The 19,012-nt window shown below is 39.5% G+C and overlaps 1 protein-coding gene and 1 pseudogene across 1 annotated transcript in view; one reads left to right on the top strand and one right to left on the bottom strand.

The window, feature by feature from the left end:
* Positions 1-19,012, bottom strand: part of SH2D4B (SH2 domain containing 4B) — a 101,043-nt gene that overhangs the window by 44,171 nt on the left and 37,860 nt on the right. Inside the window, exon 4 of the mRNA XM_054580449.1 lies at positions 8,065-8,212. Coding sequence (XP_054436424.1) covers positions 8,065-8,212 — 148 coding nt within the window. The remainder of the gene's footprint in view (positions 1-8,064; positions 8,213-19,012) is intronic.
* Positions 5,003-5,379, top strand: LOC129076279 (40S ribosomal protein S25-like; annotated as a pseudogene).

The raw sequence follows: 19,012 nt of genomic DNA, 5'->3' as shown, positions 1-19,012 counted from the left end.
TTCAATCAGGAGAAGCTGAGTAGAGGGTATTTGAGGCAGAGGAAGCTTAGGGAAGGAGACGCACAGGTGAGAGAGAGATGGGACCTTCCTCTGGGAATGGGTCAGCATGGCTAATGGGAAGCTGTCATTTGCAGGGACAAGAGGTGAGGATGCAGGAACAGAGAAGGCCATCTAGGAGACCAGTAAACACTGGCTAGTGAACTTGAGTCCTTTACCAAGGGATGACTGGAAGCCACTGGAAAGTTTTAAGTGGGAGAGCAGGTTGCTGTTTGCACTTTTCAAAGACTGATTTGGCTCCATTTTGGGGAATGAACCTGACAGGGACAAGAATGAAGGCTCGGAAAACAGAAATCTAGGCAAAGAACAATGGGGGTCAAATTTAAGACAGGACAATGGGGAGGAAGGGTGTAAATTCAATTTTTGATTTTACCAGGAACAACTTCAGGGGTCCCTTAAGACCAGAATCCTCAGAACATTTCCACTCTGGGACAACATTTAGCCTCTGGGGAATCTTGAGCAATTCCTGAGGAGGGGGAACCCTAAGCCAGGCCCGAACCACACATAAGGGGACTCACACTGGCATTATTCTGAGTTGTAAAACCAAAAACATGTGGCACCAGAGTTTAAGAGCAGTTTGAATGGGTTATGTTGAAGGAGAAACTGCACAATTTCCCATCCCATCAGAGGATAGCAAAAGGCTCTTTTTTTGTTATATCCTTCAGCTTTCCCTCCAGCCCCGAATTCTGCTCTGCCCCATCCCATCACCAGACCACACGGCATCTCCACAAGACCCTCGGTTTCTGCCTGTCTCAAGCAAATGGCATTTTGGAATCACTGATGTTAAGCTCAGACTCCACAGCACACTCCTTTCTAAGAGGGAAGAGAATGGAACCCATCACTGGACACCATACTGGGCTTGGGCACATATTATCTCACTCAGTTCTAACAACCCGGAAAGGGTGAGAAAATTGGAGTGTAGCTGTGGGTGAGGGGCCACCATCAGAATCACACAGCTCAAGGAGGGAGGGAAGGGGTTAACAATAGTGCAAGTCCAATTTTCATAAACAATGTCATTGACCAAGTCATCCTGGCTCATCTCTAAATCTCTGGTCAGCTAGATGTTACTTTACTCCAACAAGTTCAGAGTTAAGAAATAATTAAATGAATTTCTGCCTGATACATTCAAAGCTTCTCAGAAGACAGAAACTGCTCTACAGTTTGAACTAAATAATGAAGTCTGCATTCAAGTGATACTAAAGGGAACAATTCCCCTTTTTTCTAACTTGGGGAATTTAATTTAGGTGTTTTATCAAAAACTGCTGCTCCCAGTAGATTAATGGCCCACTATATCTTTCATATTAAGTTAATTGAGGGCAGAATGGCTCTGCTGGATTTGAATGACAGGCTCCAGAGTTTAGCTTATCATTCTTTAAGAATGCATAAAATGAGGAACCAAAATCATAGGACCTGTATTATCATAGCCTTCTCTGTTTTTTTGGAGGATTTTCCATTTTCTCTTGACACGCAGTACATTAATTAGCAATCAAGTAGCACTTGGGTCAGATGATTTCCATTCTCCATCCCTAATGAACACCAGCCCGGCCCATCACTTGCCATCGCAGCGTGTAGCTACAAAAAGAGAAACACTTCACGAGTGACAGCCCTTTACAACTTAGAAAGCACCTTTGTTTCTTCCTTCTCATTGCACCCTTCCCAACAAACCTCAACTCAAAATGATTACCCCATTTTACAAATGAAGAAACTGAGCAACTGAGCAATAACTTGCCTCCAGTCACAGTAAGAACTGGCAGAGCTAGGACAGGACTGCCAGTCCAGTGTTCCTTCCTCTGCACCATAATAACCTCATTTGACTCCACTTTGTAATTGCTCATTGCTATTTTTTTCAGTATAAACCTTTGCCATACTTAATCTTCCGTTCTGAATTCAAATGAAAGAATTCTTCTTAGCTCTTGACCATCTTATCTTTCCAGCCTCATTTTTACCGTTGAACTTCAGGCTGTAGCCACATTAAAACAAGTGCCATGCCCTACGCATGCAATGATTTTGCTTTTGCTTAGTGCTGTTCCCTCTGCTATAATGCCCTTTCCTGCCTCCTTTATCTTCCCACTTTCACAAACCAAAAGTCATTTCCTCCACAGGGCCTTTCCAAATACTCTCCTTTCTTGGATGGAAAAAGATAATCTATGTAGGTGGAAAGAAAAAGAGAGCTGGGGTAGCTAAACTTATATCAGACAAAATAGACATGAAGCCAAAAATGGTATCAAGAGAAAAGAAGATGTTATATAATGATAAGGGAGTCAATTCATTAAGAAGATAAAATAATCATACATATATATGCCCCCAGCATTGGAGCAAATATATATATAAAGAAAATATTATCTGAAGAGAGAAATAACCAGCAATACAATAATAATAGGGGATGTCAGTACCCAACTTTCGATAATAAATAGATCATTCAGTCAGAAAAATCAACAAGAAAACATTGGATATGACTTCATTTAAGACCAAATGGACCTAACAGAGAGGCACAGGCCATTTGATTCAGCAGCAGCAGAATGTACATTCTTATCAAATGCACATGGAACAGTCTCCAGGCTAGATCCTAAGTTAGGTCACAAAATAAGCCTTAAAATTTTTAAAAAGATTGAAATCACATCAAATATGTTTTCTGACCACAATGGTATGAAACTATAAATCAATAATAGAATACTGCATAATTCAAAATATGAAGAAATTAAACAATACACTCTTGAACAAATGGGCCAAAGAAGAAATCAAAAGGGAAATCAAAAAATATCTTGAGATAAATGAAAATGGAAACACAATATATTAAAACATAGAATTCAGTTAAAGCCATTCTAAGAAGAAAAGTTGTAATGATAATTCCTACCTAAAGAAAAAATATCTCAAATAACCAAACTTTACACTTCAAAGAATGAGATGAACAAACTAAGCTTAAAGTTAGCAGGAGGAAGAAAATAACATATAAAATCAGAGCAGAAATGAATAAAATAGACAATAGAAAAACAATAGAAAAGATAAACAAAACTAAGACCTTTTTTTGAAAAGATGGATAAAACTGAAAAACTTTCAGTCAGACTAATAAGGAAAAAAGAGAGAGGATGCAAATAAATAAAATCAAAAATGAAAGAGGAAACTACAACTGATACCATAAAAACACTAAGGATTATAAGAAACAACTATGAACAATTATTCACCAACAAATCAGAAAACCTACAAGAAATGGACACATTTCTAGAAACAAACAACCTACCAAGACTGTATCATGAAAAAACAGAAAATCAGAACAGAGTAATTACTAGTGAGAAAGCTGAATCAGTAATCAAAATTCTCCCAAGACAGAAAACTCCAGGACCATATGGCTTCACTAGTGAAATCTACTGAACATTTAAACATCCTTCTCAAACTTTTCCAAAAAATTGAAGAGGAGGGAACACTTCCGAACTCATTTAGTAGGCCAGGATTGCCCTTATACCAAAGCCAAATAGAAACAATATAAGAAAAAAATACTAGTCAATATCCTTGATAAACATAGATGAAAAAAATCCTTAACAAAATATTAGCAAATAAAAGTCAACACTACATTAGAAAAATTACATACTATAAGCAAATGAGATTTATTCCTGGGCTGCAAGGATGGCTCAACATAGGCAAATCAATCAATGTGACACAACACATTAACAAAATGAAGAATATAAATCATGTTATCATCTCAATAGATGCATGAATACCATTTGACAAAATTCAACATGATAAAACCTCTCAACAAATTAGGTAAAGAAAAATAAAAGCCATATATGGCAAGCTCACCAATAACATGATACTCAATGGTAAAAGAGTAAAAGCTTTTCCTCTAAACTCAGAAAGAGGACAAGAATGCCCACTCTTACAACTTTTATTTAACATGATGCTGGAAGTCCTAGACAGAACAGTTAAAAAAGAAAAAGAAATAAAATGTATCCAAATCAGAAAATAGAAGTAAAATTGTCTGTTTGCAGATGGTATAATCTTAAATATAAAAAAAAAAAAACCCTACAGATTTCACACAAAAAAAAAATTGTTAGAATAAACAAATTTAGTAAAGTTGCAGGATACAAAATCAATAAAATTGGAATAAAAAAAATCAGTTGTCTTTCTATTCACTAACAACAAACTATGCCAAAAAGAAATTAAGAAAACAACCTCATTTACAAAAGCATTAAAAAGAAGTAAATACTTAGAAATAAATTTAACCAAAGAAGTGAAAGACCTGTACGTTGAAAACTGTAAGACACTGATGACAGATATTGAAGGCACAAATAAATGTAAAGATATCCTGTGTTCGCAGATTGGAATAATTAATATTGTTAAAATATGCATACTCCTCAAAGTGACATACAGATTTGATGCAATCCCTGTCAAAATTCCAATGGCATTTTTCACTAAAACAATCTCTAAATCTCCATGGACACACAAAAGATTCTGAATACTAAAGCAATCTTGATCAAGAAGAACAAAGCTGGAGGCACCTCACCTCTTGATTTCAAATAATATTATAAAGCTATAGTAAACAAAACACTATGGTACTGGCATAAAAACAGACATGTAGACCAATGAAACAGAATAGAGAGTCTGGAAATAAACTCATGCATATACCATCACCTAAACTTTAATAAAGAAAATATAATTTGTTCAATAAATGGTGTTGGTAAAACTGGATATCCACATGCAAAAGAATGAAATTGAACCCTCTCTCATACCATACACAAAAATCAACTCAAAATGGATTAAAGATTTAAATGTAAGGCCTGAAACTGTAAAAAACTCCTGGAAGAAAACACAGAGGGAAATTTCCTTGACATTGAACTTAGCAATTTTTTTTTGACACCAAAAGCAAAAATAAACAAGTACCTTTTTTTCTTTTTTTGGTCCAACATCTTAGCGAGGTAGCAGTAGTGCCAGCTGTTCTTCAAGTTTTGTTATGCCACCCAAGGACAAGAAGAAGAAAGATGCCCTCAGAAAGTCAGCCAGGAAGGCAAAGACCCAGTGGACAAATCTGGGAACAAGGCCAAAAAGAAGAAGTGGTCCAAAGGCAAACTTTAGGACAAGCTCAATAACCTAGTCTTATTTAACAAAGCAATATATTACAAACTCTGTAAGGAAATTCCCAACTATAAGCTTATAACCCCTGCTGTTGTCTCCAAAAGACTAAAGAACCAAGGCTCATTGGCCAGGGCAGCCCTTCAGGTGCTCCTTAGTAAAAGACTTATTAAACTCATTTCAAAGCACAGAGCTCAAATAGTTTACACCAGAAACACCAAAGGCAGGGATGCCCCAGCTGCTGGTGAAGATGCATGAACAGGTCCCCCCAGCTGTACATTTTGAAAAATAAATCCTTATTAAATCAAAAAAAATACAGCAAATTAAAACATTACTGCACAGCAAAAGAAACAATCAACAAAATGAAAAGGCAACCTATGGCATGAGAGTAAATATCTGCCAACCATATATCCAAAAAGGGGTTAATATCCAAAATATATAGGAATTCAAAAGCAAAAATCAAATACCCTAATTTAAAAATCTGCAAGGACCTAAGTAGACATTTACTCAAAAAAGACATACTGCTGGCCAATAGGTATATGAAAAGGTGCTCAACATCTTTAATCACCAGGGAAATGCAAATCAAAACCACAATCAGATAGCACCTCAGTATTTAGTAGGATGTCTATTATCAAAATAACAAAAGATAGTAAGTGTTGGCAAGAATGTGAAGAAAACTGAAACTCATATACTGCTTGTGGAAATGTAAAATGGTGCAGTCACTGTGGAAAACAGTACAGCAGTTCCTCAAAGTGTTAAACAGAGTTACTATGTGACCCAGAAATTCCATTCCTAGGTATATACCCAAGAGATCTGAAAATATATGTTCACACAAAAACCCACAAATGAGCAAAGCAACATTATTCATAACAGCCAAAAAGTGGAAACAACCCAAAGGTCTATCAACTTACAAATGGATAAACAAAAATAAGATATATGCATACATTACAATTTTATTCAGCCATAAAAAAAAAGAAGTGGTCATGCATGCATAACATGAGGACCTTGAAAACATACTAAATGAAAGAAGACACAAAAGGCCACGTAATATATTATTCTATTTCTGTGAAATATCCATTACAGATAGGCAAATCGATAGAGACAGGAATTAGATTTGTGATTTCCAGGAGCGTGGCAGGGGAAGGAGTACCTGTGGGTTCACAGTGTCTTTCAGTAGCAATGAAAATGTTCTGGAATTAGATAGTGGTGATGGTTGTACAACTTTGTAGGTAGACTAAAAACCACGGAAATGTACATATTAAAGGGATGAATTTTATGTTGTGTGAATTATTATTTCATTTTTTTGGAAATCTGTCTATTGAATCTGATGTATGGTTAAGAAAGGCTGAGGGCCCAGGGGCTGGAAGTGGAAGTCACCTCACATCTCCGCTTTCCCTGCTGTAGCCTTGGTTCCAGTCACGTCTGAAATGCACTGTTGCAGCAGCCTCCTTCTCTCATTCCCAAACCCAGGCTCAATCATGTTACTCACAGTCCACCACCCACGTTACATACCTTTTGATTTTGTGTACTTCTTATGTTTTGCCATCTGGGACCTTGCTGATCCTAGAGATTGCTCCTTCCAGAGCGCCCCAAGTCCTTAAGATTGTAAAGGACTGCTATACAAGTGTGCCTTCCATATGCAAATCAACCGATCCAAAGCCCATATCCCAATCACTTCCTTTACCTAGTTCTCACACTCTGGGTTACTATCCACCTGCCCTAATCACCCCAGGGCCAGGTATCCAATAACTAGGGGCAACATCTGTATCCTAAAGCTTGCTGAAATTATTCAAACTATTCAAACATAAGCCTGCTTACCCTACTCTGCCTTACCTTTCCCACAGAAATCACAGGAAAGGCTCTCGCCCACATTTTCCCTTCACTCCCTCTGCCTCCTGACTGAGTCTGGTGCTTCTCAGTGTGGCCCTGAGTGTTGTGCCTGCTCTCTGAGGCTTCTAGGAATCCAGGAGTAAAAACTTCTTCCTGTAAGACAGTCATTTCCATGTCTGAATGTTTTACCAAACCTGATTAAAGCCAGCCTGAGTATACATTAAAACACTACCCTTCTGTCCTGACCGGTGGGTCTCAGTGGGTTGTAGTTATCTTGCAAAGAAAAAGGTCGCCTTTTTAATTCCCAGTCAGGGCACATGCCTGGGTTGCAGGTCAGGTCTTTGGCTGCTGTCGTGAGAGAAGCAACTGATTGATGTTTTTCTCACACATCGATGTTTCTCTTCCTTCATCCCTTTCCCTTTCTCTAAAGATAAATAAATAAAATCTTTAATAAAAAAAAAAAAAACCACCCTTCTGGCCTGGCTCCACCTTCCCTTTCTCACCACCTCAATGACACTCTCCAAGCTCTATAGCCACCCCATACATCTCTGGCTTCTTAGGCACACTACATCCCTTTCTCACCATTCCTTCACACATGCTGGGTACTGCAATCACATTCCCCTGTCACCGTGCTTTTACACATGCTGGACACTTTGTCTAGTGCATCCTCCTCAGCCTCTGTGCCTCAGCTATTGCTATATTACCATCAACCTTCACTTTACAGTGCTGCATGGGACACTGTCACTAAGAGCCCTTAGCCTGTGTGTCTGTCCCTGACTGCCTGGTGAGTTCTTCCAAGATAAGCACCATGATCCTTCCCTCTGGATCCCCAGGGCTTGGCACAGAGCCAGAAAATTATTGCTAACTCAGGAAATGTAGGGTTTCCTATTTTAGTGTAAGAAATCTCCCCTACAAGCATGTAAGCTCCTTGAGGGTGCAGCCCTTACCCTCTGTGTCCTTAACAGGACCAGGCACATGGCTGGCCTTCGGTAAAGGCTTCTGGGCTGAGTGAGTGAACTGGAATGATGATGGCTGAGCAGAAAAACAAGCAGAAAGTAGGCGAGTGGGAAAGGCAGTCTGGTCTCTGGATTCTGAGGACCAAGCTCTACTCACACTGTTCTTCCCACTCACGCTCCTCCTTCTCACTGGCTTGGCTCTGCAGCTGGGCCTGCTTCAGCGTCCAGTAGAGTTCCTTTGCTCTCTGCTCTTCCTGGAGACGAATCTGCTCTTCTCCTCGCTTCCGCTCCTCTTCCTCTTTCTTCTAAAATATAGTGGGAACAGAATAACATTAGGTGACAGTGACACTCCCTAAGGGAAGAGAAGTGCCTCTGTGATTCTGCAGCAGAGAACAGCTGAGCTGTTGTGGGGTGGGTGGGCCAGCTGTGGCCACTCCAGCCTCAGTGTCAACACACTTAAAATGGCAATAGTTACACCTAATCAGGCTATGGCAGGGGTCAAATGGGTTGAAATATGTGGAACAGTTTGTAAGCTCAAGCTTTGTGGAAAGATAAGCAGACACGGGGCCATCCTTGGCCACACTTCCATTCTGGGGGAGGGAGAGAGGGGCCACTTTGTCTTCCTAGAGGCCGATTAAGCTGCATATGATCATGTCTTAACCTTATGTCCAGATAAGATATTTCAAAGAAAGAGCAGGTTTGGGGCCCCAAATCTCTAATTTTTGTCCCATTTTCAAGCTCCAGAAGGGTTGTGTGTACCTGTGTTTTCCTCCACCTGTTTACATCAAAGTAACATACATATGCTAAACATGCATTATAAGCCAAGACTTCTTATAAAAAACAGCAATTCTACAAATCACTTGGTCACAACTGACTTTACCCTAGTCCATGCCCAAAGGACACCTTTCAACTATCTAAGCTGTTCCTTCATGTACTTACATCTATGTCTGAATAATGCTGCTAATTCTTGATTTATCAATTCTAGACATTAACTACAGTCTTTCTTTGATACATGAGTATTTGGCACTTATATTTTCCAAACAGGTACACTCCCATACTTCTCCTCTCCTCATCTGCACAATAAACTTACATCACAATTTGTGGTTAAATCAGTAATCAGTGTAAAAATGGTTCACTGCAAAACGAAATAGGGTGATATTTCCACCAATTCCAACAAATACATTTTTTAACTTTCTACAGTAGGTCTCTGAAATATTGGCATGGTAAAACTTGCCTTTTCAATAAGCAACAGTTTTTTTCCTTTTTTCTTAAAATAATGATACATCTTATAATTAATGGCACCTTAAGTTTAATGAAATATGGTGAATGATGGCTTTTTCTTTCAAATATTTTTCCTGAATTAATAATTGTTTTATGTTGAAGCTGGATATTAACTTTCCCCAAACTTCTTTAATTTCTGTAGAAAATCTTCCTCTGTGTTTAACCAAGTGCTTTTTATTATAACAGATAATACAGCAGTTATCTTTTTCCAAGAGACACTCCTGCCCTCAGACACCATCTTATCTCATTTCTTCTCTGATCTCAATGAGTGCTGTCTAGGTCTCCTGTCCATCCATCTACCACCCTAACCGCTCAACTTTCCCTGAGTCAAAGCCCTTACTATTCTTTTTTTTTTTTTTTGCTCTGTTTTCTTTTTTTCCACTCCCTCATTTTGTAGGTACACAGCTTAAAGTATTTCTCAGATAAGGATGCATAAAGAAACACTTTCTTAGTCTTGTCTGAAAACATCTATATTTTACCCTCACATGTATCTGCTAATTTAGCTGAGTTTATAGAATTTGATTAACACTCACTTCTTGTACAATTTGGAAGGCTGTATCTTCTTACCTTCTTGCCTTCTAGCATCCAGTACTGCAACTAGTATTCTCATTCCCCTATGTAAGACAATAATTTTTTTTTCACTGATATTATGAACTTTAAATTATGTGCCTTGGTTTAGATTTTCTTTCATCAATTCTACTGGGCACTCAAGGTGCTCTCACCCTGAAGCCTCAGGTCCTTCCAGTCTAATACATCTTGGCTTAGGATTTCTTTGATAATTTCTTCTACTCTCATTTCTCTTTTTGCTTTCTAGAACTCCTACTCATCAAAAACAAGACTTCTTGAGTTGATCCTTTAAGTGCCTTATCATTTCTCTATTTTCCATCCCTTGTCTTTTAGGCTCTAGTTCCTGGTTGATTTCACTGACTTTATCTTCCACACCTCCTACTGAATTTTTTATTTCAGCTATTGCATTTGTAACTCCCAAGGGCTCTTTCTTATTCTTTGGTTGTTCCTTTTTGCTTCATTACACCCTATACTTGTTTCATGAATGCAATAGCCCACCTCTAAGGGTTTTAGAGCTTTTTCTTCCCCATATTCTGATTTAGGTCTATTTCATATTTATTTTTTTTTTTTTGGCTTTTTGGGTTTTTTTTTAAAGTTTGTTTTATTTGGTGCCTGTCATTCATGTTGGAGGCTTTCCTCAGATACCTGATGTTTGCTGACTGTTAGCTCATATTCAAGAGAAAAAGTACGTATCTGAGTGGGAGACTCAGAGTGCGTAGACAGGGCTTCCTTGAGGGGTGGGCTTCACTCTAAGGTGACTAGATGAAGAACCAGCCATTTCACTGAGGAGCCCTCAAGAGCAAGAATCTAAGAGTCCTCTCTTTGAGATTATTCAATGTCTGCTCCCTATCCTGCGTGGGTGGTATCTGACCACCGGCATTCCAGGAGTCTGTGGTGGAGGCAGGCTGCAGGCCGGACAGCCCTCAGGCCCAAGCTAGCAGGACCCTTCATGGGAATACTTTGCTTTGAAGCGCCCACCCCCTGCCCAACAGAGTACCACCAGGAATGGCCAGAAAGAGTCCTCCCAGGATTGGCAGGTGCAGCAGTTCCCACATGGTAAGGTGTCCCAGGCCCAGCCCCTGTCCCACAAGATCCTAGTCCGTTTCTCCCCTTCAGAGTGTATTCTGGCCCTCTCCTCCATGCACAGGGTTAACCATATGCCCCAAGGAGATAAAGAACTCGTATTCGTAGTGCCATGCTGAGGCACAGGGGCCAGACCATGGTGCCATAAGGGTGGTCTAGCAAGAATTTTCATCACAGGGTCAAGTGGAGCTAACAGGCTAATTTTATGTGGTTCAAACTGCTAATCTGTTATAGAAAAAGACACCACAAAAAAATATTAACTGGCCATGTGCACCCTAAGAGCAACCCTGGCTGCAGTTGCCATGGGTCAGAGTTCAGATCTTTAGTTAATCCTCCTGTTGCCAAGCTGTCCCTCCCCTGCTCTATTTCCTCAGCCTGTCATGCTGAGCCTCAGACTTGTCCCTCAACTTCCGCATCTCCTTCTGGTCAAAGGGGTGATGCAGTAGCCTGGATAGAGCAGTGTGCACAGAATTAAGTGATAGAATCTAGGAAGCTACTTTAGGCTGCACAACCAGCAGTCCTCTCAGAAGGGGTGACATGATCTGAGACCTGAACAATAAGAAGTTAGGTCAATAAGTAAATATCAGCAAGAAGAAATTTCCAGAATGACCCACAAATGCAATGGCCCCAGAACTCCAAATGTGTTTGGCACATTGGAATATATAGAATTATCCACTGTGGCTGGAAGAAAAAATGTCAAAATTCTATTTTTGATGAGTTAGACATGTCAAGAGGCTGCCATTAGCAGTGGTACGTGTGAGCCTGGGGCTTTAGAGCAAATTCAGACTGAAGACACTGACTGAGAAGTCATCTGTATGGGACGATGCTTCTCAGCCATGGGATTTCATGTAGTCACTAAAAGAAAGAACACAGATCAAGAGCAAACATCCAAATTGTGTTGAGACACTCCTCCATTTAAAACTTGAGAGAAACGAGTGGGAGTCAGAAAAGGAACTTGAGAAGGAGGCCAAGGGATAATAAGATAAAAATCCAGAAGGGGCGATGTCTGTCGGGGAAGCCAAGTGAAGAAAGCATTTCGAGTAAAAGGGAGTAAACTGAGCTTCAGGTTGCTGAGACATTATAAAAGATAAGGGCAACAAAGCCACAAGGGACCTAGGGACAAAGCCACAGGACATGATGGCAGAGCTTGACAAGAGCAGCCTTAGAGGAGTAGAGGAGCAGCATCCAGGCAGCAAGGGTAGAGAATGAAAGTAACCACACACAATCCTTTTGACATTTCTTGTAAAAAGAGCAGAAACAGGAAGTGGCAGCCAGTGGGGAATGTGGGGATAAGCTAGAAATGGGATGATTTCGTTGGCTTTAATATGGGAAATAACCAGAACAGAGTGTTAATGACTAATGCAAAATTGGAACCAGAATCTGTCTGACTCCAAAGCAGAGTAAGTTGAGCTTAACCCCAAAGCTGTATTTCATCTTCATTAGTCACTAGCATCTCAATAGCACAAAAATCACCCTTCACACTGGGCAAAACTTCACAATTTATACAATGGGTTTCCCATTCCTCCCCAGGGCTCCCTAATCTCTGATCACAGTCACTGCCTCCCTCACTCAGTACACAGGGCACCAAACAGGACAGCTTCCACCCAGGCACTTCAGATCTATTACCTGCCCATAGGGGTCCCCCAGACAGATGCAAGTTTCAAGGAAAGTCCAGATAGGCAAGGCCTGTCGAAACCAGAGAGGCCTCAATGCCCTGGTCCCACTCTCTTGTACAGATAAGGGGTGGACAGATAAAGCTGCCAACACAAAGTACCATAGACCAAGAGGCTTAAAAAACAGATATTTATTGTCCCATAGTTCCAGAAGTCCAAGATCAAGGTGTCAGCAGTGTTGGTTTCATTCCGAAGCCTCTCTTCTTGGCTTGTTTTTTCACATGGTCTTTCCTCTGTGTTCATACTTGTCTGTATCCAAATATCTGCTTCTTATAAGGACACCAGTGATAATGAATTAGGGACTTCATTTCATGACCTCTCTTTAAAGACCTTATCTTCAAATACATTTACATTCTGAGATAATTAGGGTTGGGAATTCAATATATGTATTTTAGAGCATACAATTTAGCCTGTAACAAGAACACCATACCCCAGAGAAGGGTAATGGCTGGTATATACTAGACAAGTGGCATTTGATCACTCACCTCAAACTACAATGCAGTGTCCCTATCCCAATTAGCTGTGGGTAACATAAAGCAAGTTAAATGACATCACCCCTTGTCCCATCCTCCAAACCCTGGCAACCACTGTTACACACTCTGCTTCTATAAGGTCAAAGTTAGTATAATGCCCTCCAAGTTCATCTGTGTCATTGCAAATGGAAGAATTTCCTCCTTTTTAAGGCTAACATCCCATTGCATTTAGCACATTTTCTTTATCCATTCATCAGTCAGCAGACACTCAGTTTGGGTATGATGAAAGGGTACAGAGTTTCAGTTATGTCAGATGAATACATTCTGGAGATCTAATGTACAGCATCGTGACTCTAATTAATTCTGTATTGTATACTTGAAATTTTCTAAGAGAGTAAATCGTAAGTGTTCTTATCACACACACAGGAAAAAAAGCTAACTAGGTGGGGTGATGGTTATGTTAATTAGCTTGACTGTGGTCATCATTTTACAATGTAAACACAAATCAAAACCTAACCTACACATTAAATATATACAATTTTTATTTGCCAATTAAATATCAATAAACTTGAGGGGAAATCACCCCAAATAAAAGTCTAAACAAATTAATCGGCAGTGCCCCTGTTCACTCATTGCTCTTCAACTGAGAGCAGGAGCCAGCACCTGCAGCGGCCTCATCTCACAGGAGAATGACTGGCCTCTGTGAGAAAAGCAAGCTCTTGACAAGGAAGAGAATGACAAAAGAGAAGGTTGTGCAGCTACAAATAAAGAGCATTTCCTCTTACTCTCCATGGCCTTGCTAAAGTGCTCAACCCTCACAGGTTAAAATTGCTGAAAACTCTCATTTTTGCTGCTACAATCAGAATACTTTGGCCCACTGTGATCACTGAGGAAAGCCCATCTTTCTTATGTTTAGCAGTCAAAAGCCAATGCAGCCAAAAGGCAGATAGGCAGACACTCCCCCTTCTACCTTAGGAATCGATTGCCTTTTTCTGGCAAAGAAAGGTCGTCTGAACTGTCCAGCTTATTCAATCCCCCTTCTCCTGATAACCCATCGGTAACCGCACACCACAGAAGCCCACAGAGGCCCGGTCCACCTCACCCCAATGGAAAGTATCACCGAGACAGATGCTTTTCCTGGAAGACACAGTGGTTTTTCTGTGTTAAAAAAAACACAATAATACCACTGTGTTTTTTCAGGTGATGCACTCCAAAAGGGCAGGGCCAGGCCTGTGTCATTTGTCCCTCCAATGCCAGTTCCCAGTACAGGACCTAGCAGATAGTAGGTGCTCCATAAATTCTGACCAAAGGAGTGAATGAATTAATGAACAGGTAAAGATAAGATAGGGTTTGTGATGATCTGTGATGGGGAAAGGGTAAACCACATCATGTTTTCTTGTTGATGCCAGTCTTGTCCAAGAGAAACTCAAGTAAAATCTACAATTTTCAAGAAAAAATTTAAAAAATGGAAAGTTTTCCTATCAGTTGTGATATTATTAGGAATAGGACAGAGATAGTTTCCATAGCTGTAGAGGATGTCATTAAGTGGCCAAAATGAACTCCAACCTTAAAGGAGAAAAAAAAAGGAAAAAGAGAATGTCTTTGAAAAGAAAATGTAGAAAAATTAAAGGACAACCTAACTATATCAACTGTGTCTGCTGCTCATCAAGGAAAGTAGGAGAGGTGGAAAGGAGCCTGGTAGGTGGGGAAGAAGGTCACAGGACCAACCTGAGGCAGAGGGAGAAGCAGGGTCCTTGCTGTCAATGTTCTTGTGGTCTTAAGCAGAGGAGGAAGCATCCAAAAAGCAGTCTCATGAGTCAAGAAAGCAGGAAAATAAAATGTAAATTTCACCTAGATTCATGATCCCTTTTTTCTAAAGCAACACTGTTATATGCATGTAAATAGCAACAGCCACAATAGAAGGGTTTTTAAAAACAGGTCTCCAGCTGTCTGTATCTTCATCCTTTCTATTCCCTATGCAAGATTCAGGGATCCCCCACTCCAACTTTCCAAAAGAACTTTTCACTATTATTTTTCCTGTGAGGAGGAGAATTTGCAGAACTTGCCTACATCCCCGCTACAGGCTGTCCAGCCAACCTCCCACTACCACCAGCTTCTCATCCAGATTCTCTCTTATCCTCTATCTCCCACCATCTCCCTCAGCACATGCAGTCAAGTACATTCTCTTTCCTCTGAGTCTGCATCTCCTTCCCAGCTCCCCATGGCAGGAGAAGGGTGTTGTGTATGCATCCTACAGCCTTGGACTCAGACACTTTTGTTCTTTGCTTTCCCTTATCCCAATATCTAACTGCTGCCAAGTCTTGTTGGTTTTACCACCATCATTTCTCTACATCCATCCCCTTCTATCTCCCTCCATAGTCACAGACTCATCATTTCCCACCTTGACCATTACAGAAATCTCCTAACTAGTCTGTCCTTTCCCCCAAATTTGTATCACTTGAATCACATCATCACCACCAGTTGGCCTCATAAAACTGGATCTGGCCATGCGCTTTGTATCGAGATCCTGACGACTGCTTTGTCCATAGAGAACAGTCCACTTCTTAATGTAGCATACAAGGGTTCCATAGCCCATCTTTTGAGGTTTATGTCTGCCTCCAGCCATCATGTGCTTTCTTCACTCCCCGCAGCAGAACATTCATAATTCCACATATCCTCTTCATTTCCTGCCTTTGCTGTGCCCGGAATCCCGGAGGAGCTCCTCTGCTTTCCATTTTGCTCACAGAGTTCTTCTTCTTCCCCCTGGCACCCTGGAAGCCTTTTAAGAGTAGGAAGTTGATTGCTACCACCACCATCCCAAACAACCTGCACTTACGTTCTCAGAAAAAAAGAAAATTAAATAAAATGAATATTGTTGGTGCACTGTTGCCTACAAGACTCATGTTCTGTTAGAATCTTGGCATTGAAAGACACAATAAAAATGATCTAAGCCAATCTCTAAGCTGATGCATGAATTTCTTTTGCAAAGCTGTCTAAGGTATCTGCTGCTGAGTAACAAACTACCAGAAAATTGAGGACTTTAGAATAACAACCATTTTCCTTGCTTGTGATTCTGTAAGTTAATAATTCGAACAGGGCTTGGCTAGTTGACCCTTCTGTTCCATATGGTCTGCTGAGGTCAATCACTTGTTTTAGATTATTCACTAGAAGACCCGAGAATGTTTCACTCACACGTCCAGTAGTCTCTTTCTCTCTGGCTAACTAGAGTTTCTTTACAGCATGTAATCTAATGCAGAAGGGCTTCTCACAGGCAGCTCCCAAAAGTGAACATTGCCAAAGGGACAAAAAAGGAGAAGCTGCAAATCTGTTAGAGCCTGCCCTTAAAATTTACAGAGTCATTTCTACAGATCAAAGTGCATTCTACAAATCAAAACTAGCCATAGGCAGAGAAGGGGAAAGGGACCCCTTCCCAAAGGAGGACTGGCAAAGAATTTACCACCAGCCATATTTAATCCATCACAGCCACCTTTTCAGATACTGTTTCAGCCTGTGCTTAACCATTTCCTGTGATAAACAGCTCATCACTACAACAAGGGAAGTTCATTTACAGACAACGCTGACAGAAAATATCCCAGTGCATAAACTTACACCACATAACCTGAGTTCATAATCTAATGTTCCTGACACACACTGATCTGGTCAGCTTCTCCAAAGCCTTGCAGACACTACTTGCAATTCTGAGGCTCCTCAAATCACAGGCATACTGAGGCAGGATTACTATGTGTATTACAGTTTCAGAATTCACATTTAGCAAATTAAGTTTTAAAACAAAAACAAACGCAAGAATGACCATAACTTTCTTTGAAAATAACACCAAAAGCCTACCTTTGGGTCCCACAGTGAAACTAAGGGGCTGATTTTACTCAACCCCCCGTGAACCCTGAACAGAACAGCCCAGAGTTTATCATCCCTCAACACTGAGGTTCCAAAGGAGACTGTCAATCACCAAAAACCCTGCTAAGTACTCAATCCTTCCATAATCTACTTGTGAACTAACCCTACACCACTGAGCTACCCTCTCAGCATCCGAGGCTCAGCCCTTCTCTGGGGAAGAGGGAGGCCAGAGGCTGGAACAGGTGATTCTCACTGGTAGAGATATATAAGAAGAATCGGTTTTCTTTCCCAGCAGACATAAGTAATCATATGTAAAATCCAACAATACAGAATTATTGTTCATTTCAACAGGTGTGATTATGATATTTGTGGTTGTGCAGGGAATGTGTTTATACATGGGAGATGCCGCTGAAGGAATTAGAGTTTGATCAGGAGTAAGCAAACTAAGGCTCCCAGGCCAAATCTGGATTCAATCTATTATTTAAAGTAAAGTCTTATTAGAACAACCATGTCATCTTTTTATATGGTGTATATGGCTGCTTTTGTGCCTCAGTAGCCTGATTCAGTAGTTGTGACAGAGACAATATGGCTTAAAAGCCTAAAACGTTTACCATCTGGCTCTTTATAGAAAATACATTGCTACCCTGGCTGGATAGCTCAGTTAGTTAGAATGTCATCTCAATATTCCAAGGTTGAGGGTTCGATCCTACAGTCAAGGCACATACAAGAAGCAACCAATGAATGCAGAAATAAGTGGAACAACAAATTGACCTCTCTCTCTCTTTCTCTCTCAAAAACCAATAAATAAAAAATAAAATAAAATAGATTGCTAAGCCTTGAGTTAGACTGTATATCTGCAATTTCCTTTCTAATTGTTCAGTAAAACAATGGCAATGAAAAAGTGTATATATGCATGTGTGTGTATATATATTTATACACATATATATACACATGTACAGTTGACTCAGACAACATGGGGTTTGGGGTGTGCCAAGATCTGCACAGATGAAAATCCTTGTATAAATTTTGACTCTCCAAAAACTTAGCTATTAATAGCCTACTATTGACTGGAAGTCTTAACATAAATAGTCAATTAACATATTTTTATGATATATGTTTTATATACTATATTCTTATAATAAAGTAAGCTATAGAAAAGATAATGATATCAAGGAAATCTTAAGGAAGATAAAATATATTTACAGTATTTATTGAAATAATGAACATATAAGAGGACTCATGCAGTTCAAACCTATGTTGTTCTCCAGTACAAACTTTGTGTGAATGCACAGAGAGAGGAGAGAATGCAAATGTGGCAAAATATTAATAATTGGTGCATTTAAATGGATAATATATGATTATTCATTTTATTTTTCTTTCAATCTTTCTACAAGTTAGCAAATTTTTTAATAAAATGTTTTGAAAGTAAATATTATTTCACTTAATGACTCAAGAGAATTTCCTAAAATATAACTCAAGGGAAAATTAAATAACTAGATCAATAACAATATAAATATATAACTAGCAATTACAATAGGTTTTAAGGTAATGAGAACAACCTCATTCATGACAGCAACAAAAAATATTAAGCCTAAGGTTTAACTAAAAAATAATTGAGGAGTACTTAATTAATAACAATAAATTTTACCAAAGTCCAAAAAACAGAAGCACATAAACACACTGTGAATGTCTGGGATGGGGTGGCCAATGCATTTACAGGTATTAATAAAAAAAAAACACTTTATCAAAGACAAATAAGATTTGACTGACAGGAAGAACATACTACATTTCTGAATGAAAAAATTCAGAAACTTAATATTGTGAAAATGTCCATACTCTACAAATACAGCTATAAGGTAGATGCAATTCCAATTAAAATTATGGTGTGTTTTTTGTTGGAAGTGGGGGAGGAGAATAGTGACAAAATATTTCAAATGTGTCTCTAGTAGAAAAAAATGGGTAAGATCAGCCAAGGTCATTTTGGAAATGAAAAATAACTCACCACAACAAATGTTTAGGTTTATTTTAAAACTGCAATAATTAAAAAAGTAAATCTGGCTGAGGAATAAGCAAAGAACAAAAATCCACAAAGAGATACAGAAATAAGAAGTAAAAATCAAGGCAGCAAGTACAGTGAGAGGAGTGAGGGTAGGTTGGGGTTTCCAGCCAAGAT

Source organism: Pteronotus mesoamericanus, unplaced genomic scaffold (genome assembly GCF_021234165.1).
Source record: "Pteronotus mesoamericanus isolate MK-2021 breed Mesoamerican mustached bat unplaced genomic scaffold, CSHL_Meso_final contig_59, whole genome shotgun sequence".
Lineage (NCBI taxonomy): Eukaryota > Metazoa > Chordata > Mammalia > Chiroptera > Mormoopidae > Pteronotus > Pteronotus mesoamericanus.
The sequence above is the reverse complement of the archived record's forward strand: the minus strand, read 5'-3'. Positions and strand labels throughout refer to the sequence as shown.